General features: G+C 39.6%; 2 protein-coding genes across 2 annotated transcripts; both read left to right on the top strand.

Annotated features, from left to right (window-relative positions):
• Window positions 1–2,225: 2,225 nt before the first annotated feature.
• Window positions 2,226–13,515, top strand: LOC142957614 (eosinophil peroxidase-like). Its single transcript, XM_076099542.1, has 12 exons — window positions 2,226–2,822; window positions 3,146–3,236; window positions 3,397–3,572; window positions 3,659–3,791; window positions 4,037–4,166; window positions 4,251–4,457; window positions 4,563–4,908; window positions 5,018–5,178; window positions 5,268–5,526; window positions 12,072–12,242; window positions 12,360–12,597; window positions 12,692–13,515. The coding sequence occupies exons 1-12, from the start codon at window positions 2,756–2,758 to the stop codon at window positions 12,894–12,896; spliced, it is 2,184 nt and encodes a 727-aa protein (XP_075955657.1). The 5' UTR covers window positions 2,226–2,755; the 3' UTR covers window positions 12,897–13,515.
• A 3,848-nt stretch (window positions 13,516–17,363) lies between these two features.
• LOC142957442 (eosinophil peroxidase-like) lies at window positions 17,364–22,338 on the top strand. Its single transcript, XM_076099274.1, has 14 exons — window positions 17,364–17,430; window positions 17,715–17,802; window positions 17,933–18,108; window positions 18,201–18,333; window positions 18,567–18,696; window positions 18,781–18,987; window positions 19,149–19,509; window positions 19,619–19,779; window positions 19,869–20,127; window positions 20,218–20,388; window positions 20,524–20,761; window positions 20,882–21,081; window positions 21,193–21,219; window positions 21,339–22,338. The coding sequence occupies exons 1-14, from the start codon at window positions 17,364–17,366 to the stop codon at window positions 21,749–21,751; spliced, it is 2,631 nt and encodes an 876-aa protein (XP_075955389.1). The 3' UTR covers window positions 21,752–22,338.
• Window positions 22,339–22,762: the final 424 nt, after the last annotated feature.

The raw sequence follows: 22,762 nt of genomic DNA on the forward strand, positions 1-22,762 counted from the left end.
GGGATCTCTATGGAGAAAATCTTCAAATCCTGTTAAACTTCTTCAACTTTCAAAGCCTTCTTCTCATACTTTCAGCTACAGACACCATAGTTAGACATTTCAACTAGAAGGGTTTTCAGCAGTGCAGTTTAAATGCTTTTGGGCTTCAACATTTTTCAGACGGGTAGTCTCCCATTTCTTAATTTTTTTACAATTCATTTCAGCTTTCAGCATTCCAACGCATTTTCAGCAGGAAATGCATTTTCTAGTTCAATAATAATGACATGTAAAAGTAATTTCTTTGCTCGGCAAGGGCTTGTCAGGACAGATTATTCAGAAGCAATAGGCCGACGTGACTTTTTGTTCAGGCATGTGACCTTTCTGGTTTTGTTGCTTGACTGTATGACAAGCTTATAAAAACAATCTGTAAGCTAATGTTATATAATTCCATTTTTTGTAAGATGTCTGTTTTGTGACAGTAACACTTCCCATCTTCCAGTACAGTATACAGATATTCTGAAAACGACCTTTAATATCGCACTGATGTCAATCTATTCTCTCAGTTTGTGAATTACTAGATAATGTGAACCTTTTCTGGGCTCTAAAGATTATTTAAACAACACAATCTGTGTCTTGTCGAGGGTAATGACCACTGAAGCTCACGGATAGGCTATTGTAGTATTTGCTGTCATCGTAAGGCACTTTGAATTGAATTATGGACATCTCAGGAACATCGTTAAGACACAACACAACAATACCACCTGGATTGTTTAGAGATTCTGTGTTGAGAAGGTGTTAAACAATTTTCCAGTTTTTGAAAACGTGGAACTTGACACAAAAAGTAAAATGTCCTGGAGAAATAATTTCAACATTCTCCTCTCTGAGAATTAACTACAAGGGTAACCTTTCTATCGTTGCTCCACAAAACATCTGAAAGGTCTAAGTTATGTTGAGGATCATATTAACCGTAGAATTCTCTCTGACCAGACTGAGTTCTGGCCATGATTATATACAGGGTTACAGGAAATAACTGTTAAACAAACGGTGTGGGCTGGGGGTCTCAGGAAGGACAAGGGACCTTGAAACTATCAGCACCCAAGATGTGCATTCATTGTCAGTTCAGTGAGTGAGTTAGGTCTAAGAACCCAACTCACAAGTCTATAGTAGTACAATACAGGTCTATTTTACAAAGCATAAGGTGATTGATACATTAATGTGTGACCTCTTACAGGTCTGGTCTGGGCTCTCTTCACACTACACCAAAAGGTTTTACTCACAGAGGTTTGTTCATTAATGTAAATAGTTTCTGTCTGACAGACAGAACTGGCAGGAATACATACACAATATAAAATAATACAGTTAATACAATTTAAAGATATTACATTTTGTTCTACACCGTCAACAATTAGTTCATGGACGAGAGTATTTTGATAGGCTGCTGTCGGTTTTGTTGTGGCAACGTAGTAAATACAACCCCAAGTCACATTACAGGTGCAGGTTTGATGACTTTCCATAATATTGCTTTCTTCCCGACATGTTTTAAAGCAGGGGTCTCAAACTCATTTTCACTCCGGGCCACATCAGCATCATGGTCGCCCACAAAGGGCCGGTTGTAAATGTAACTACTCGTAACATATTGTTAAATAACTCTCTGCATTTGATTATTGTTTATTCAAGTGTAAAAATATTGTACATGCAGTTATATAAATGTAAAATATATTTAAGCACATTTGTTATTATAAATTAAATCCTTTTAATTTAGGGTTAAGAAACCCACATTACTCTATCAAAGATCAAACTATTAAAGAAAATAGCAAAGACAAGTTATTACAATAACTTTGTTCAAAGCTTAAAATCCTTTCAAGGGTGCGTTTGCACAATCCCACATGAAGTATTTCATGTGTTTTAAAGCCAGTTTAAAGTAGTCTTCAATGTACTCACAATACATTTCCATGTCAAATGTACAGTAACCAGCCAAAGAGCTGCTTCTGTGACTGTGTGTTTAAGTATTTCATAATTTTGACTTTCAATCTCATAATTTTGACTTTCAATCTCAGAATTTTGACTTTCTATCTCAGAATTATGACTTTCTATCATAGTTATGACTTTCGATCTCATAACTTCGACTTTCTATCTGATAATTTCGACTATGGGGATATTTTATTATCAAGTCTAACTTAAAAAAAAAGTTTTTTGTTTTTTTTTGCTGGCGGATTCGTGGGCCACATAAAATGACGTGTCGGGCCGGGAGTTTGAGCCCCTGTTTTAAAGGGTTGAATACTGTTCATTTTTATTTATTTTTTTAAACTTTGTTAGCATTGTCTCTTCAAACACAATTCTGCAATGTCAAGTTAAAATGGACGAAGATAATTGCAGAGAATTTAATTGGCCTTCAGTCCTACATTAAAACGGTTTGGTTTAATAACATAGTGCAAGACATGTGAATTTAATTAGTTTCCTGCTGAACCACACGGTCATCTTTTGTGGAACCTGCTCAAACAAAGATGACTTAGGTGTGGCAAAGGGGTGTGTGAAACATGGAGACCTATATATACAGACGCCAACTCCAAACTGCAGCTGGAGAAAGTTGGACATCCAAAATATAACAGGTTAGGGTTCAAGCTTCTTGTCTAACTTTTTAACTTTCTTATTGTCTTTCTTCACACTTGCAAATAGCAGTTGTACTTCGCTTTCAGGCAACCATGCCTTCTTGTATATTTAGTATTATCAGTTGATTAGTGTGTATATAACAGGACCATGTTCATTTTTTTCAGAGATGAAGTGGGTTGTGTGCCTGATCGCTGCAGGTCTTTACCTGTGTTTGAAAATCTACATGAATAATGGTAAGTACCTCTATCAAATTGAATTGAATTAAATACAATCGTTATAAATGTGTTTAAAGTAAACCTCCTCCTACTAGAGTTAATTCATTTAATTTAGATAAAAACTAAATACAGACGATCCCAGATGAATATGAGTTTCTACAATAGAGTTTTGCTGTAATTACATGAAAGAAACCTGCGTAATAGCTCCAGAAATCTATTGGGGTAAAAATAAACATCAATATTCAGAGATAATTTCAAAATAAAGAAGCTATACAGTGAAAGGTGACTGGATTGTAAGGAAACAGAGAGCAGACTAACTGAAAGATGTTTTGTGCCTTCAGAACCTGCATGTTTGAGCAGAAGCGTTATTGAAAAAGCTGTGATTGACGCCAAGACCATGGTGGACTCAGCTTATGAGTACTCCAGAAGAGTGTGAGTGATCAAACCTACTGAACTGCTACACAAGTTCTGCAGTGATAGACAAACAAATGGCACAGTATGAAAGTGTAAAATACATTCAACTGGAAGTTGTCCGGCCTCAGAAGCAATGACATCTCAGTGTTTATAACTTTGACCTCTCCACACAATACAGGAGCGTTGAACGCGTGAGGAGGGATGCAGTGAGTCCGTCAGACACCCTGCGGTTGTTGAAGCAGCCTGTTGGGCAAACCCGTAATGCTGTGCGGGCTGCTGACTATATGCACAATGCCGTTAAACTGATCCAGACGTCTTTGCAAAGACGTCAACAACCCTTCATCAATGCCACAGGTGTTTATCCAAAAAAGGTTCTTTGAATTTTCTATACAGGTGGCTGCAAGTCACAGCTATGTCTCTTTCTTGCCTCTGTTAATTAGATCTGATCTCGGAGGAGGATATGCAGTTCATTGCTGATCGGACAGGCTGCTTTTCCCAACATCGTGCCCCGTCTTGCAAGACTACTCCCAATTTAGGCAGGTTTCGAACTGCAAGCAGCGTCTGTAACAACAGGTGAGGCAACTGCTTAGTAGCAATTTTAAGATTGATGGGTGAAGGTAAAGACCAACTGACAAATATGTCTACAGCTAACTGACTATTTGTTTGCCTCTGGACAAATTGATACTCCTCCCAGGTCTCTTGTTTTCTTCCTTTCACATCCGACATGGGAGTAGATAGGTGGAGTATAATTGCCGGTATAATTGTCAAGCACTGTGTACTGTGAGTCAAAGAAAAATTATGACTTTTTTCTTGTGTAGGAAAAACACCCGCGGCGGATCCTCCAACACGCCTTTCACCCGCTGGCTCCCTGCTGAGTATCAGGATCAAATCTCTCTGGCCAAAGGCTGGGACCCGGAGCACAAAATCAACGGACATCTTCTTCCCTTGGTAACATACTTCCTTTGATAGCATCTTCACTGACCATGGAAGTCCTTTTCACCAAGGTGCTCATTGTCCACATCCTGTTCTCAGGTCAGAGATGTGTCCAACAGAATTCTGCAAACAGCAAACTCTGATGTGGAGAGCGACACAATCTACACTCACTTGGTAACAATGTTCGGCCAGTGGACTGATCATGACCTGACCTTCACTCCTCACTCTCCTTCGATCCGCTCGTACAGTAACGGGATTGACTGTGACACGAGCTGTGACAACACAGAGCCCTGCTTCCCCATTGAGGTCAGTGTTCGCTGCATTACACAAGAAAATACATGAATTCATCTAAAACACACACACACACACACACACACACCGAATGTTAACTGATTATTCTCATCTAAACAGATTCCCAAGAAAGACCCTCGCTTTGACAGAAAGTCAGAGAAGTGCATACCCTTCTCCCGCTCAGCAGCAGCTTGTGGTTATGGCAACTTCGACCACACCGTCCGTCAGCAGATTAACTCTCTCACAGCGTTCCTTGATGTAGGTCAGGTGTACGGTTCAGAGGACAACAAAGCTCATTTCCTACGAGACCTCACCTCAGATAAGGGCCGGCTGAGAGTTAACAAACAGTACACTGACAACAGCCGTGAGCTCCTGCCCTTCTCCACCATGGCTACCAACATGTGTGCCACCCGAGCCCGCATTACTAATAACAAAAAAGCAAAGGAGGTGCCCTGCTTTGTGGCTGGTGAGTGGCAGCAAAAACACTGATGTACAAATCTTAAAAGTGTTAAATCCATCACAAGCATCGCACAGGGCTGACAGCACTTTTGACCTCATTTTATCTGACCTTAAAGGTGACGAGCGGTCCAATGAGCAAATTAGTCTGACCGCTTTACACACACTGTTCCTGCGTGAGCACAACCGTCTGGTCCATAGTCTGGCACAGCTCAATACTCACTGGGACGGAGAGAGACTCTATCAAGAAGCACGTAAAATCATGGGAGGATATTCGCAGGTTAGAGACACGTTTAGCTGCATGGATTACAGAAATATTGCTTTGTCTTCACGTGGTTCAATCAACTCAGTGTATTTTCTGTCTGTTAGGTTCTCACTTTCAGAGACTACTTAGGTCACATTGTTGGTCCAGACTTCATTGCCAGTCATCTTTCTACCTACCCTGGTTATGATGAACACGTGGACCCCTCGATCTCCAATGTGTTCGCCACAGCTGCCTACCGATTCGCTCACCTGATGGTCCAGCCCCACATGTTTCGTCTTAATGAGATGTACGAGGAGCACCCTGTTTACCCCAGCCCATTGCTGCACAAATCCTTCTTCACACCGTGGAGGATCGTCTTTGAAGGTAATGCCAAGGTCTTTTCACCTTAATTGAAAATATTAGAGACCAGTTAGGTTTGAATGTCACCACACCAATCACGACTCATCATCAGGTAAGACAAACCTGTTTTGCCATTAGCGGGCTGACATTTCCTCGGTCCAGGGACACAAAATGTATCTGTTGTTGAAACTAATAAGTATCAGTATATGTTTCAAAGCATGTGTAAAGGTGACCATGAATACAATATATTTGGGTTTGTAATGGCAGGCAGTGATGGTAGAGCTGACTATTTATTTTGGTCATTAGAGCAGAAAGTGGAACACTTAGCCTATTAAAAGCCCTGTTTATTTTTTCTCTATTTTCTGTCATGTTATCTGTTTTTCTCATGATTTGGGAAGTGATTCCCTGAGATTTTTAAAATCAGAAGTGGGCCTTAAGATAAGAAAGTTTGAGAACCACTGCAATAGGGTGTATATTTTCTTACTTGCTCAGAGCTCTGCTCTGCAATCTGTGCTGCCAGTGATGACTGGAGGCTTATTACAATAATACTGAGTAAATACGTCTGAAGAGTGCCATAGAGCTGAGCGAATGTGCAGGAAAGCAAACAATCCTCCGAGAGATCCTCCCGAAATCCATAACAGTCTTATACTGGGTGAGGCTGGCATATTTCTCTAGAATTATCAGTGAAAGCAGAAAAAAACATAATTTCTTTCTCTTCCATCGATTGCCTTTTAAATCCTTTCCAGCATCGTGAATGACAGTGAAACAATTGTATTAATTGTGTCTAACAAAATCTTAGGATTTATCTTTGGGGAAGAAATTAAGTTTGCCAAGTAAGCAGTTCTTGCTTCCTTTACTATGCACTTCTATTCTAGCCCAGTGGCTTTCCAGAGCCGCTCTGTCCTGCAACACTTCGGTCTCAGGGAGCAGACAGCGTCTGTCATCCACGGAGAAGTGTTGTAGGCAGCCCTGGTCACTGCGGTCAAGTCAGCAGACACTCGGATCTCCGTGGTCAACCCAGCAGACACTTAAATATTAGTGCGCCTATATGCTGAAATTCACGGTAAACGCATTCAAACGGCACAGATCGGGAGCGAGCGAACGACTTTGCAAAGTTAGCGGAAAGATTAACGTGAGACAACATCTGGTTTCCAAAATAGGATGTCAACTAAGCGTATAAACAAATTGCATTTGTGGAAATAAGATTAAATGAATTATATTAACATTAAGTACATTTGAGGGTTGCTGGAAAGATAATGAAATTAATAATATCTGACTTACTGATATGTATGTGTTCAGGACATTTCTGACCACATCCAAACAAAAATCAAACATGTTAACTGTACCAATTAAGATATTTTATGAAGTACAAACTGAACTGAAATTGCACCTTCAAATAGCTAATTTCTGAAATGTTTAAGGAAATATAAAAATATTCTTGTCAATATTTCCATACAATGACTGATGTATATGTGTTCAGGACATCGTTGACTCATCCCATACTGAAAATCCGACATTTTAACTGTACCAATTAAGAAATATTTCAAAGTAAATGTCATACATCTGTACCGAGAAAATATCTAATAACTGAATATTTGAGCTGCTATAAAAATATTTTTCTCAATAATTCTATACAATGACTGATGCATATGTAATCAGGGCATCGTTGACTCCACCCATACTGAAAATCTGACATTTTTACTGAGAGAGAACCAGGACATTCTGGTGTAGCATTTCAAAATTAAAGCCTGTCAAAATGTCATTCATGAGCCAACTTCCTTTGAATTTCAGATTAGATTTTAGAGGAAATGGTGCATAGTTACAAAATAATTTCACTACAAGTTAATAGCAGACCACCTCAATGTGTCACTCAGAGAGAACCAGGAGGGAGAGCCTTCATAACTTGGACCAAACTAGGCTCAGGTGTCGCTCATCAGTGGCCGATTAACATCTTGAAAGACAGACAGCAAACAGGACACAGACCCCTAATAGAAGGGAGGGGTCATCACAAAGATATCTTAATTGGTACAGTTAAATTGTTTAATTTTCTGTATATGTGTAGTCAGAGATTTCCTCAACTTGTATACATCAGTCATTGTCTGGAATTATTGAGAAATTAGTTTTTATAACACTTCAAATATTCACTTATTAGATATTTTTTTGGTACAGATGTATGACTTTTACTTTGAAATATCTCTTAAACAGTAAAATTGTTAGATTTTTTGTATGGGTGGATTCAACAATGCCCTGAACAAATATACATCAGTCATTGTATGGAATTATTGAGAAAATACTTTTTATAGCACCTGAAATATTTAGTTATTTGATGTTTTCTCAGTACAAATGTATGACTTTTACTTTGAAATATCTCTTAATTGGTACAGTAAAAATGTCTGATTTTCAGTATGGGTGGAGTCAACGAAATCTTGAAGATACATGCATCAGTCATTGTATGAAAATATTGACAAGAATATTTTTATAGCACCTTAAAAATTTCAGAAATTTGCTATTTGTAGGTACAATTTCAGTTCACAGTTTGTACTTCATAAAATATATTAATTGGTACAGTTAACATGTTTGATTTTTGTTTGGATGTGGTCAGAAATATCCTGAACACATACATATCAGTCAGTCAGATATTATTAATTGAATTATCTTTCCAGCAACCCTCAAATCAAAGAAGAAAGACACTTCATCCACAATGTAGTTGCATTTTCCCTTTAACTCACGATATGCAGGTAACATGTTTTATATATGTTTATAACATGTTAAATATAATAAATTTAATCTTATTTCCACATAATGAAATTTGTCCATACGCTTTGTTGACATCTTATTATGGAAACAGGATGTTGTCTCACGTAAATCTTTCCCGCTTACTTGACATCTTATTTTGAAAGCCGGATGTTGTCTCACGTTAATCCCTCCGCTAACTTTGCAAAGTCCTTCGCTTGCTCCCGATCTGTTCCGGTTGAATGCGTTTACCGCGAATTTCAGCATATAGGTGCACTAAAATTCAAGTGTCTGCTGAGTTCACTGCGGTCCCTAGTCCTATCGTCAAAAGGTGCCACTTTGTACAGCAATGTGGTGCAATGCTCATTAAAGGACTGCATTACAAATTCAACATCATTGAGATTTGCGTTAATATCACAGCAAACGTGCATTAAGAACTGATCAGCTGTACTCTGAGTAATACTGCGGGAACGCAATGTTTCAATATCAAGACCCAGAGAGAACACAAGGTCCAAGGTGTGACCACCCCTGTTAGTGGCGCCAGAAACATGATGCGTGGAATTTAAAGATTCAGTAATATTAAGAAATGCAGACGCTACACAATTCGTGGCATCTTTGATATGCAGATTGTTGATTCTGATGGGAAACTTCATGGGGAGTGGAAGTGGAAGTTAAGGTGGAGACTCGGGAGAGAGTAGGAGACCCACCAAGCCGCCAGGGGGAGCTAGTGTTGCCTGTAGATGACGGAGGGGTATGCATGGTTGAAATGCGATGTGGGGTAGTCAGTGCGATGGTGAGGTCAAGATGAAGTAGAAAATATTGTCAGTCAGAATGCTTGACCCCAAGCCATTTAGGTGGACGCCATCAGGGCGGAAAAAGGCAGGATATTTCCAGAAAAGATTCAAATGATCAATAAAAGCCACGTTTCGGGCTGCGCAGGTTGACTTGGTGTAGAGCGGCTTAACCGACCCATGCCACGGTTGTGTGAGTGGGGTTTGGTTCACTGATAAAGACTGTTGTGGAAGATTTCTATGTTAATCGGGAGAAGAGAGTTTTTGTTCACAAATCAATAATAAAGTCTTAACAAGATTCAAAGTTGTCTTCGTCCGTTTATTCTCTTGCAAGAGGGAAGAAAACACAACGTAGACTGTGTGAATGCTTCAAAATATGTATCACACAAGCCCCTTTATTTATACAGCAACAAGTTATTTCTCAAAGGCACAGCACCCACGAGGGCTTGTCTGCTGCATCCAGCTGACTTTTCACAGCTTCGATACATTCAAGGTAACATGAGGTGTTTCAACCACCAGTTCTGATTACTGCTTAGTCTGCACTTTCTTTACTCCATGTAAGGAAAAAGTTATTCTTGCCACTTTGCAAGTAGTTTTGCTACTTTTCCAGTAGCCATTTTCCTTAAAACCTTTTAAACCCCAGCCCTATTTTTAGGCCTCTGCTCGAAAATTGCATACCCATACTCAAGAGAGTTCACAGCTGTAACTACAATGTATATTTGAATAATTTTGATGCTAGAATACAGGTAACACTTGTGAGATGTGTTGAGATGTGAAAATATTGTGTATATGTTACTGGTTAATAGTGAATGAAGATGGTACACAGCTCAAATTGAAAAAGTTTCAGGTTCGCCTGAAAAAAAAGCACTGACAGCATGAATATATTTTTTTAATGATGCAGATGAAAGCTAAAAACTCTCCCAAATCATTGCACAACGTGTTTACAGTCTCCACAAACAAATTTTACTTCGATTGAGTGAAGCAGGCCAGTATAAATGAGGTCTGAGTCAAGCCAAATTCTCATTTTTGGAACCAGCTGTTGCGCTGCTCTATTCTAATTTTATATACTATATAACTATATTGTAGTGGCCATTTGTCGACTTAATCCAATTTAAACAAACAATAATCAAACGCCACTGATGCACCGTGGTCGGTATTCTTACGCAGCCAGAAGAGAGTGGATTGTCCATGCAGGATTCCGATTTTTGTGTTTATTGAATAAAGCAAATAAACGAACAAACAAACGAACTAACAAAACTCCTGTCGTGCTGTCTCTCCTGTGATGTGATATGCTGGTAAAAACTATACGCCCACCCCGGTGCATGCTGGTCCTATCCTTCTACTCATATATATAGCAACAGGTGCCCACAGTAATTACCCAAAAAACAATATAACTAAACAAATTACTATTAAAGAGAAAAATAATCTTAATATATAAAACATCTACAATAATTAAACAATACTACTTATAAATGAAATAACAAAATACAATATCAAATAAATAGCTCCAACATATATATTAACTATATATTCACTTGTCTTATCACTAAGAGTGTTCAATAATCCTAATAAAGCAGTTTGGCATCATTTTGAGTCATTTTGAGCCATTTTCAGCTGTCATATCTCTCCATAAAATATTCTCCTCTCAGTCCGTGTCTCTTTAAGACTTTGTAAGGCCTGTGATTGGCGAATTTAATCATGTGACACCTTGTTGAATGCGGAAGAGCCTAACGAAATCAGTAGGCGCGTTATTTAGAAGATTGACAGCCTTTTATCCACTAAAAATCTCGATATGCTTGGCACAGCCCCCATGTCTAAATGCATTGGTCCAGCTGACTGAATGCTGGCCATTTAGTCCCAAAACCTCCCAGAAACGCCATTTTCACATGGGCAGACAGCAGGGCGGAGGGACTACATTCTGCCGCTGATTTGAATGGATTAGCTGCGTTTTTCCTCACGAAAACCACCAAAAGGTACGCTGAGTTCCAATTTTTTTTCTGTGGAGTGGTACTGTGGTTCGCTTGCTTTGTTTATGTAACTTTTAAACGGTTTGACGGAGAGGAACGAGACAGTCGTGAATCGACGCGGGGTCGAGTCCTACTGCTGTTTTATGTATCAATCCGCCATGACAGCTGCCGGCTTTGTGATGACAGATGCAAACGGAATGCATAGTACGCAGGTTTTGTGGTGAAAAATACGTGTTATTGTGGTAAATCTTATAGATTTGATATTAGTTCATGTATAATTGTGTTTGCAGTGTGTAAAATGGCTGGTATGATGATTCTGCCCAGACGTTTGTCGTTAATTCGGTATATACTGTAATATGTGTGGAGGATTAATTATATTTGTTTATGAAAAGTGCATTCTATGACACACTACCACGCTAAACGGTCTCGCTCGGGCCCCAAATGGGGGCCGGTCGTCATGAAAGGGTTTTAATAGATGACACGTACGTTTTCGAGTTGACTGCGAGTTCACATCGAGGACACAAAGTTCAAATGCATATTTTTACCATTACAAGACCCGTTTACCATGGACCTCAAGGGAGTCCAGAAGAATGCTGAAATCCTGTTTCAGTATTTCAGAGGACTGGTTGGAAATGTCATTGCCTCGCACATGCACGACCAAGTCCTGGGCAAGTGGGCGTTTGGCCGAGATGCTGGGAAACTTTTCCAGGATGTCAGTTACCTTTGCGCCCGGAAAGCAAAAAGTAGCCGCCGCTTTTCTCCTCACGTTCCTCACGATCGAGTCTCCAATGAAACAGTTGGATGCATTCTTACATGACAACACTGAAAAAGTGTTAGGGTTAGAGTTAGTTAACTTTACTTAAAAGTAAGAAATGATCTCGAAGTGCAGATAATAGCTTCTTCTTCTTATTCATATTTTTGTGTACATTAATATTATTACTATTATAATATTGTGAATATTATCATTATTATTAAAGCAGTTAAAAACTACAATGAGTTGCAGAGTGTATGAGGTCATGATTCTCAGTGGAATCAGCAGCAGTAGCGAACACTTAAAATGTCCCCTCGTGTTCCTCAGGTGGTGTGGACCCAATCATCAGGGGCCTGGTGGGTCGTCCGGCCAAGCTGAACACACAGGATAACATGATGTCTGATGAGCTGAGGGACAGGCTCTTTAAATTCACCAGTGAGTTGGCACTGGATCTGGCCGCCCTCAACATGCAGAGAGGAAGAGACCATGGACTCCCTGGTAGCCTATAACTCTCAATGAGTCTTTCTATTTATTTTCTTGTACCTCTAGAATTTTATGCAGACATACTTTATCTTAAACATGGCTACATTTTCACCCTTTGTGCCCCTTTTTTAGGCTACAACCAATGGCGTAAGTTCTGTGGGCTGCCGCAGCCCAAAAATAAGAAACAGCTGTCAAAAGTGCTGCAAAATAAGAAGCTGGCCGCGAAATTGCTGAAACTCTACAAAACACCTGACAACATTGATGTGTGGCTGGGAGGAGTGGCTGAGCCGTTTGTCCCCGGAGGAAGAGTCGGACCTTTGTTTGCTTGCCTGATTTCCACTCAGTTCCAGCGGATCTGCCAGGGAGACCGGTAAGCACTAAAAATGCATTATTGGCTGACATGTACTAAATATGTGCAGATAGTTGTGTTACCCGCACTTTTAAACATGAACTACCAATTTCAGACTTTGGTGGGAGAAGAAGGGAGTTTTCACTGAGGCCCAGAGGGACTCCCTGAGGAACACCTCACTCGCCCGTATCATCTGTGACAACACTGGTATCACTGATGTACCAGCACAGCCCTTCCAGTACTCTACACGGTCCAGTTACACTGAATGTAAAGACATCCCTGCCTTTGATCTCAGTCCATGGAAGGAGAATATTGAGTAGAAGTCCCCCCCTGTCTGACTAAAGGCAGCTACATCTCAGGGCATCTGATTTTACTGTGTGTTTAAATGTAAGGGCAAATATACATACAATATCTGCTGGATATAAATCTGAGTGCTAGCTATCAGTTGAAATGTAATATTTTCTTAGTTCCTTTTTATTTGATTTTTTTCCTCTTTAAAATGTAGATTTGTATTCCTGACCAATGAATGTGACCTCTCTGATAATTTACAAAATGTACAAAAAGAATTATGTGGAATATAGTATTGTTTGTTTTAAGAGTTAACAATTTACATCACCTTAATGTAACATCATGAATAAGTGTTATTTTGAATTATGACTCAGTATCATTTTTCTAATAGTTTCAAGATCTCTGGTGCTTGTGCAACATTGGACCATGAGACAATACATACTGCACAGCATACAGGGGTCACACTGGCTTGGTATATACCATGTTTAAATATATAACATTTGATGAAGATTATATATAATAATCACATACAAGTCAAATCACAATAAATGAATCCATTGATCAACTTATTTGATCATGCTGCGTGCTACTGCTTACATTCTTACAAATGTTGTCTGCGGGACCTTGAAACCATAAATCAGTGCGTGTGTGTTTTTGGTGTGTTTAGAAAATTTGAATCATTTTTAATAAGATGACATTTTGCGACTGTGAACTCCAAATGTGTTAACAGTGTTTGGTTTACATGTATGAAGTAAGATAACCAACACATGAATACTTACCACTTACACCAAAGTAGCATTTAAACAACATTTCATGCAGCTTTACCTTCATAGTTCCTATCTGAGCTCTTACCTTCCTCTGGGGCACTAATGACACTAACGACATTTCAATCAGGAAAGACTTGATTCGAATATAACAATGATTTATTATACATGCATAAAATATGACTAGTGCAAAGTCTTTGGCGATTGGACTCCATCCTGAAGCAATATCACCGAGGGTAGTGATGAGGTCAGATAAGGCCCAATCCCCCCTGGAGTCCAGACACTGGTGGTGGTGGTGATGAAGGGAGTTGCTGCAATCTGATGATGAATGAGGAGCAGGACTGTGATGCTGACTGGAGGTGACTGGGGTGGAGGAGGGTCACATCTGCTTAGACCTGAAATGACAACTGACAGCAGCAGAGAGGAGAACACTTTTTAAAGTTTGACAGCAATGTGATTGGCTTCAAGGAAACTGTGCAGAATCTGGTTGGTTAATTTAAAGTGAACACCCACAATCAGTTTATAGAGTAATCACAAGGAGAGAGAGATTAAGAATGAAAAGAAGAGAAGATATAGTGTTCCTGACTGAATTTATACTTAAGCTTCATTAACAGCGGTCTAGACACAAGTCCTGTCAGCCTTCTGTAGACTATGTTGCTCTTTAAACTAAGCAGTTGCTCTGACAGTCTAATGATGACGCAGTTGGGTTTTTCATTGTAATAAAAAATTCACTCAAGGCCCATGTAAAAATCATTAAACAGGACATTTATTCTTGCAAGAAGGAGAGAGAGTTGATTCACATACAGAATATGCATCAAGGCTGCTCAGAGGTCTGTCTCTGAGTCTCTGATATTTATACTGAGGATAACATACAAGTGCGTTGGAACAGAGTCATTTGCATAAGTTCTGGACACATCACTTTGGAGACGTTTCTTTGACAATTCGTTCTGTTAAAGGGTAATCTTATCCTAATCAGGAAACGTCATGGTTGCAAATCAGCCTACGTATATATACTGACGTGAACACAACAGATTTACTATCTTCCCTTGACGCCCGTTCATAAGTAAACAAACAGATGAGATAGCCATTAAGAAAGACAACTAAGACACTAAATGAAGAACACAGCTGAGAAAGCTTGTGTGAAGATTGGTTCATACATGGACACAGAGTTTATGGAACCAGCTGCTTAGATTACAGTGGCTAAACAAAAACACTATTTAAGTTTTTCCAACAGAATCTATACGCATATTCAGGATACTTTATGCTGGCCAGACAGCAGTGGACTTGGTTTAGATGACTTTACAAACTGCTACAAGTACTTTTGTATTTTGATGCTTTGGCAACATTGTTCTCTCATAACCAAAGACAACGTACTGAAGTGTCTGCCAAATTAACCTTTTTGTTATTTTTTTTTTACTTTATTACTTTATTTGTATTACTTTACTTCTGTAGATGTTGTTATTGTGATACAGTTTGTTTTTTGTTTGTATTTATGGAAGGTTCCTGACTTCATTAAACTTACTTGTGGAGAATAATTTAAAGGTCCACCCTGTAGGCTGTATCCTGCATACAACTTGGAAATGTGGGTCTTGTTAAATTGCTGTGGGCTACCAAACACCATGAAACAAAGGTACACAAATATCTACACAAAGACGAGATTTAGGTCCAAACTAGTTTAGATCATATAAAATGGAAGCATATAGGTCCTGCAAAAAGGGCATGGACCTGTTTTTGAAAGCACTAATAGGAGAAACCATTTGGGAAATTCCAGGTGCCACCTGTCATATTACATAAGTATCGTCAATCATTTTTTTGAAATGGTGTAGCATTATGGCTTACCGTAAACCACACCTTGTTCTATTTCTGTCTGGCTTACATCCCACAAATTGTCAATCTGAGTCATATGCCCTCCGATTGGGTTCAATTTAAATGTGCTAAAATCCAATTGAAACTTGGAAAAAAAGACTAGTTCACAAAGGATGGATCGGCTGTGGCTCATAAAGATAGGACTTTTGCACAGGAGACATTCTTACTTGTCAAAAGAACAGATGTCACTAATAATACTAATTAACGATGGCTCTTCCAATGCTTCCAATGTCCCAGTTTGACTTTGATTTGCATAAATATTGCGCTCGCACTTGTGTGTGTGTGTGTGTGTGTGTGTGTGTGTGTGTGTGTGTGTGTGTGTGTGTGTGTGTGTCACACATTGCTGAAACCCAAGACACCCGCGTGGAATATGCGCATAAATGTAATACATTTAATAATATTATTAACTTGTCACAAAGAACAGGTTGTTTGGTAATTGTGAAACATAAAAAGGGCCTGGCTACATATAAAAAGGGAATTAGTTTGGACAAATAAAACAATGCTTTTATGTTTCAGTCTAGATGTCTATATTTCATTTTTGTTTGGAATCCAATAAGAGAAGCACACTTAAGTTTTCGTTAATTAAAAAGCTGGAATCCTCTTGATTTTATCAGAATATCCATCGGCCCACGGCATTTTTACATTAGCTGCTTACCGAATGATCGTAGGCACCAAATGCTTTATAATTTGTTTTGTTTTCAGCATTGGTACAGAAATATGTTTTTGTTTCCCTCTCACGCAATGGACTTTCATGCCCGCATGTCAAACATTCCGTTAAAGTTTCTATTCCAGGAAGTTATTAGCACTCTCTGACATTGACTTTCCCGAAAACGCTAGCGTTATTAGAATGTATCCTGTTATTATAATGGTTTACATTATTATTTATATTTTTTAGAACTATAAAATATTCACATAGCTCTTTTCAAAATAATTTAATTTAAATTATTTTTTTTAATTCTCTGAAACAAGAACTGTTGACGAAAATCACGTAACTGCGGTAAAAGCTAAAATGAAAAACAAAACAAAAAAAACTGTTTAAAAAAGAACTGTTATTTAAATGTTTTTGTTATGCAAAAGCTATATTTATAACATTTGAGAGAACAGGCTATAGCGCCACAGCAGTTTAGTCCTAAATGATTACATTTTCTTTTGTACAGATTTTAAGAATTTACAAAGAAAGACATAAATGCACGACAAAATGAAACAATAAATTATAAAGCAAAATGTGTCACTATGTGAGAGAGTATTTTCTCTTTCTCACTAACCAATAATAACGTTGTTAATTATTCCTGGCAATGTCTTCCTCTGCCGGACCTGAATTTTGTCTTTACGATTAAACTAGATAAAACAAGATTAGCATATCGTCACACAATCAGTTGGCCTTGTACCGCAACTGATCTTCAGTGAGAGGATATATAGTCTTCCTCATTGCTCTATTTTCAGTAAATGGAACACTTGGAGTTGCTCGACAGGAATCCTGCTGCAGATGCGGAACTAGGAAAACAAAAACATAATCCATTGTCTGAGAAAAATTCCTGACAAACGTGGGCGTTAAATGACGCGTCCATCCATTATAAATAAACTGCATGCATCTACAAATAATCGCAGTACACGACTTTGCACTTTCAAAGGTGCCTTTACTTTTAGTCTCAACTATCTATATGCTATTTACTTTGACTTAATAGATGCAGTTACATTTCTATGGCCAGTAACTAACGATTATTAGTAAGTAAATAATGTATTAGATTGGATTATATTTGTTTTATACTTTCAAGTATTTGGTGAGAAGAAGATTCGTAAATATTATATTAGTTTAAGTGATTTGACCAATGCCTTACTGACTGGAGAATATCTGTCTTTTTTACAGAGATGAATCGCTTTCTGTGCCTACTGACTGCAGTTCTTTACCTGAGCTTGCAATGCCAGGTGAACGCTGGTGAGTAATACCTCTATCCTCCCACTTAGAATAGCTACACATTAGATGCATTCATTATTTGGTTGATTCCAACTACATTTTACTCTTATTTTTTGTATCAATTTGATCAGATCTCAGTCAAAATGTTTGAGTTTGTTTGTTCGTTGTGAGACAATATATATTTAGTAAAATGCTGTAACTGTGTGGTATGGATGAAAAATTATCATCTCAGAAATGCACTGGACAAAAACGTCAGTATTACGTATGAACAAGAATAAAATACATTGTATTTTATTCTTTTTCAGAATCCCATTTGAGCAGGAGTGCCATTGAAAGGGCTGTGATTGAAGCCACGGCCACAGTAGACTCAGCCTATGAGTACTCCAGGAGAGTGTGAGTGTGTAGCCTGCTGAACACATTCTTCCCTACTTTGATTGAACAAAATGTTGTTCAACAAAGGTGTATGAAATTGCTGAAGACATTCTGACTGAAATCGTAAATGTGACCTCTCCACACAATACAGGAGCGTTGAACGCGTGAGGAGGAATGCAGTGAGTCCGTCAGACATCCTGCGGTTGTTGAAGCAGCCTGTTGGGCAAACCCGCAATGCTGTGCGCGCTGCTGACTATATGCACAATGCCGTTAAACTGATCCAGACGTCTTTGCAAAGACGTCAAAAACGCTCCATCAATGCCACAGGTGTTTATCCTTTACAGCTTCACAGACATTTCTTTCAAACATTTGTAAATCGGTTGCAGCTGAGATGCTCATTTCTTGTCTCTGTTAATTAGATCTGATCTCTGAGGAGGACCTGAAGTTAATTGCTGATCTGACCGGCTGCTCTCCCCGACATCGTGCCCCTTCTTGCACAACAATTGGCAATTTGGACAAGTTTCGCACTGCAAGCAGCGCCTGCAACAACAAGTGAGGCAACGATTCAATGGCAACATTTTATATTACTGCACATCTATCTCTTAGTTCAGGAAAAATATCATCATGTCCCTGATTGACTTGGCAATTTTGTTGCAAGTTGTCCCTTATCCTTTTCCCTGTATTCCTTTTACTCAGTAAAATTCAACAAATGCAAAGAGACATGAAAGTTCTCTTCAAAACAGAGAATATTAACACAGTAAGGGATTTTTTTTATACTTGTGTAGGAAAAACACCCGCAGCGGATCCTCCAACACGCCTTTCACCCGCTGGCTCCCTGCTGAGTATCAGGATCAAATCTCTCTGGCCAAAGGCTGGGACCCGGAGCACAAAATCAACGGACATCTTCTTCCCTTGGTAACATACTTCCTTTGATAGCATCTTCACTGACCATGGAAGTCCTTTTCACCAAGGTGCTCATTGTCCACATCCTGTTCTCAGGTCAGAGAAGTGTCCAACAGAATTCTGCAAACAGCAAACTCTGATGTGGAGAGCGACACAATCTACACTCACTTGGTAACAATCTTCGGCCAGTGGACTGATCATGACCTGACCTTCACTCCTCACTCTCCTTCGATCCGCTCGTACAGTAACGGGATTGACTGTGACACGAGCTGTGACAACACAGAGCCCTGCTTCCCCATTGAGGTCAGTGTTCGCTGCATTACACAAGAAAAGACATGAATTCATCTAAAACACACACACACACACACACACACACACACACACACACACACACACACACACACACACACACACACACACACACACACACACCGAATGTTAACTGTATATTTTCATCTCAACAGATTCCCAAGGAAGACCCTCGCTTTGTCAATAAAACACACACGTGCATGCCCTTCTTCCGCTCAGCAGCAGGTTGTGGTTCTGGCAACTCCGGCCACATATTTGGTGCAAGCACCGTCCGTCAGCAGATGAACTCTCTCACAGCGTTCCTTGATGTAGGTCAGGTGTACGGTTCAGAGGACAACAAAGCTCGTTTCCTACGAGACCTCACCTCAGATAAGGGCCGGCTGAGAGTTAACAAACAGTACACTGACAACAGCCGTGAGCTCCTGCCCTTCTCCACCATGGTTACCAACATGTGTGCCACCCGAGCCAGCATTACTGATGACCATTATGCAGAGGAGGTGCCCTGCTTTGTGGCTGGTGAGTGGCAGCAAAAACACTGATGTACAAATCTTAAAAGTGTTAAATCCATCACAAGCATCGCACAGGGCTGACAGCACTTTTGTCCTCATTTTATCTGACCTTAAAGGTGACGAGCGGTCCAATGAGCAAATTGGTCTGACCACTTTACACACACTGTTCCTGCGTGAGCACAACCGTCTGGTCCATAGTCTGGCACAGCTCAATACTCACTGGGACGGAGAGAGACTCTATCAAGAAGCACGTAAAATCATGGGAGGATATTCGCAGGTTAGAGACACGTTTAGCTGCATGGATTACAGAAATATTGCTTTGTCTTCACGTGGTTCAATCAACTCAGTGTATTTTCTGTCTGTTAGGTTCTCACTTTCAGAGACTACTTAGGTCACATTGTTGGTCCAGACTTCATTGCCAGTCATCTTTCTACCTACCCTGGTTATGATGAACACGTGGACCCCTCGATCTCCAATGTGTTCGCCACAGCTGCCTTCCGATTCGGTCACCTGATGGTTCAGCCTAAAATGTTTCGTCTTAATGAGATGTACAAGGAGCACCCTGTTTACCCCAGCCCATTGCTGCACAAAGCCTTCTTCACACCGTGGAGGATCGTCTTTGAAGGTAATGCCAAGGTCTTTAACTTGTTAGCCGTTCCCCAAGCAGAGAATGAATACAATTGATCAAAATTAAATTATCTCTCGTGTTCCTTAGGTGGTGTGGACCCAATCATCAGGGGCCTGGTGGGTCGTCCGGCCAAGCTGAACACACAGGATCACATGATGTCTGATGAGCTGAGGGACAGGCTCTTTAAATTCACCAGTGAGTTGGCACTGGATCTGGCCGCCCTCAACATGCAGAGAGGAAGAGACCATGGACTCCCTGGTAGTTATTTAGTCTTCATACCTATGTGCTCTTTATATATAGAGTCAATTTTACTTATATATCTCGGATTTTGCAGGCATTACAGATCACACTCCTAAAACATGGCAGCATATTTACCCTGTATGTTATTTTTAGGCTACAACAAATGGCGCAAGTTCTGTGGGCTGACACAACCACAAAATCTGGAAGAGTTGGCTGAAGTGCTAAACAACACAAAAATGGCAGAGAAACTGCTGGATCTCTACAAAACACCCGACAACATTGATGTGTGGCTGGGAGGAGTGGCTGAGCCGTTTGTCCCCGGAGGAAAAGTGGGACCTTTGTTTGCTTGCCTGATTGCCCGTCAGTTCCAGCTGATCCGCCAGGGAGACCGGTATGTTTCCGAACTGACATTGCTAAAGATGTGGAGATATTTGTGTTACCTGCACCTTTACATTAATGAGAGATTGAGAGATTCATAGACTTTAAATGTTACCAAACTGTCCAATTTCAGACTTTGGTGGGAGAATAATGGAGTATTTACTGAGGCCCAGAAGAAATCACTGAGGGAAACTTTGCTCGCTCGCATTATCTGTGACAACACTGGTATCACTGAAGTACCGAAAAACCCCTTTCTGTACCGGCCTCGTGGCTACGGTTACACCCGGTGTGAGAACATCCCTGCCTTTGACCTCAGTCCATGGAATGAGGATGGTGAGTTGATGTCCTGAAATCCCATCTGACACAGTTGTCCAAGACAATCATTTCCGACATTAGAATATTTTGAATATACTGATTTTCCTTTTCATTTTTTACTAACACAAGACCCACATGGACCCTCGGCACCAACAGGTAAATCTACAACTCATCCATAAATATTTAAATTGAAAAATATTACTTGAAATTACTGTAATGGGAATGTCCTGTTGATATAATTGTACTTTCTAAATGTATGTCTTTTTTTCATACAGGACCATATGGACCCCCTGGACCTCATTTCACCTTTGAGCAAGTGGCTTTCTCTATGCGACTTGGCAACGACATGCCCCAAGCCGGAATGCCCCTCCACTTCAGTGAGGCCATCTACAATGGACAGAACAGCTATAACCCAAACACAGGGATGTTTACATCTCCGCATCCAGGCGTGTATGAATTCCAGTTCCACTGCACCATCTTCCAAAAGGATGGCAGTATCGATCTGATGCGTAACGACCATTTGATCGTGCACTCATTCACCACCTGGCAGACAGGTTACCTCACAGCCAGTGGCAACACCTACATTAAACTTAACAAGGGAGACCATGTCTATCTGGTGGCCAACCACGATGGCAACGGTTTGACCCATGACTGTTTCTTCTCAGGGCATTTTCTGTTCTCTGAGTAGGAGCTCTTGAAACAGCTTTTGACCCACAGCATCCCTAAAATGCTGCAAAAGGAAATCTGTTTTGACCAGTTATTTACTCTAATATACCTCATAGTTGCTGCCAATAGGGTGAGATAATCGCACTCAAGGCACCACAGGTGCTAAAAATTATTCTGGTTTGACCTTTTCTCAGGAGCAGAGCTATGCTGAGACTTCAATTAAAGACAAAATAACATCTTAAAATAAACATTTTGTTGTCGTGAACCTTACTGAAAAAAAAGCATTATTTTACTGTTTTAAAAGATTTTGTATTGGATGAAGGGATATTTCTAACGGACTGATACCTGCACTTTATTGTTACATGAAGGGCATAGCTTATTCTACTATTTGTCTTTCGTTGTAAAATGAGCTAAAAAGAATGTGAAAACTGCTTGACTTAAGATATTATATTTTCCCTACTTTTCTTTTGAAAATTGTAATGTATTGTACAATTTACAAACATGCAATCCTCAAATAAGATACAAACGTAGCTGTAATAGCTGTCATTTATAACCAATTTCTTTGGGAACACTGTTTTTTCAGAATGTACATGTGAAAGTCACCTTTAGTTTGACAATAATAAATGACTGTTATACAGATTAACAACTGCCTCTGAATGATTTTTTTGATGATACACAACACCTTCCGAGGATCTCAACACCTTAGTTTGCATACCCAGAAAACCACAGTTGATGATGTTCTTCATCAGACCAGCAGATGGCCCTGACATACAATCTTTTAAGTCATGAAAGCCTTACCAACCTGTGGTTTTGGATGAACTGAAGTCCTGCTCTGTTCATCTTGAGGATTTAATAGTTTTTGAAATGAACCGTCAATTTGTAGATGTAGCTTATACTGGTATCATTCAAATCTCGATAAACCTTAGAGGTGAATCTGTGCTTTAAACACATGCACTTTAAACTTTGTTTAAGTGAAAGCAAAGAATCAAAACAAGTTGATGCTTGGAACTAAATAAAGAGAAGATTGTTGAGA

The sequence above is a fragment of the Anarhichas minor genome, unplaced genomic scaffold (genome assembly GCF_050575085.1).
Source record: "Anarhichas minor isolate MPS153535 unplaced genomic scaffold, ASM5057508v1 ptg000025l, whole genome shotgun sequence".
Taxonomy (NCBI): Eukaryota; Metazoa; Chordata; class Actinopteri; order Perciformes; family Anarhichadidae; genus Anarhichas; species Anarhichas minor.

Excerpts from the sequence above, each read along its gene's own strand:
- LOC142957614 (XM_076099542.1), top strand. The coding sequence starts at position 2,756 with ATGAAGTGGGTTGTGTGCCTGATCGCTGCAGGTCTTTACCTGTGTTTG. Across the intron at positions 3,792-4,036 it reads AGCAGCGTCTGTAACAACAG|GAAAAACACCCGCGGCGGAT; the intron begins GTGAGGCAACTG and ends TTTCTTGTGTAG. Across the intron at positions 5,527-12,071 it reads GTGGAGGATCGTCTTTGAAG|GTGGTGTGGACCCAATCATC; the intron begins GTAATGCCAAGG and ends CGTGTTCCTCAG.
- LOC142957442 (XM_076099274.1), top strand. The coding sequence starts at position 17,364 with ATGAATCGCTTTCTGTGCCTACTGACTGCAGTTCTTTACCTGAGCTTG. Across the intron at positions 17,431-17,714 it reads GCAATGCCAGGTGAACGCTG|AATCCCATTTGAGCAGGAGT; the intron begins GTGAGTAATACC and ends ATTCTTTTTCAG. Across the intron at positions 19,780-19,868 it reads TCATGGGAGGATATTCGCAG|GTTCTCACTTTCAGAGACTA; the intron begins GTTAGAGACACG and ends TCTGTCTGTTAG.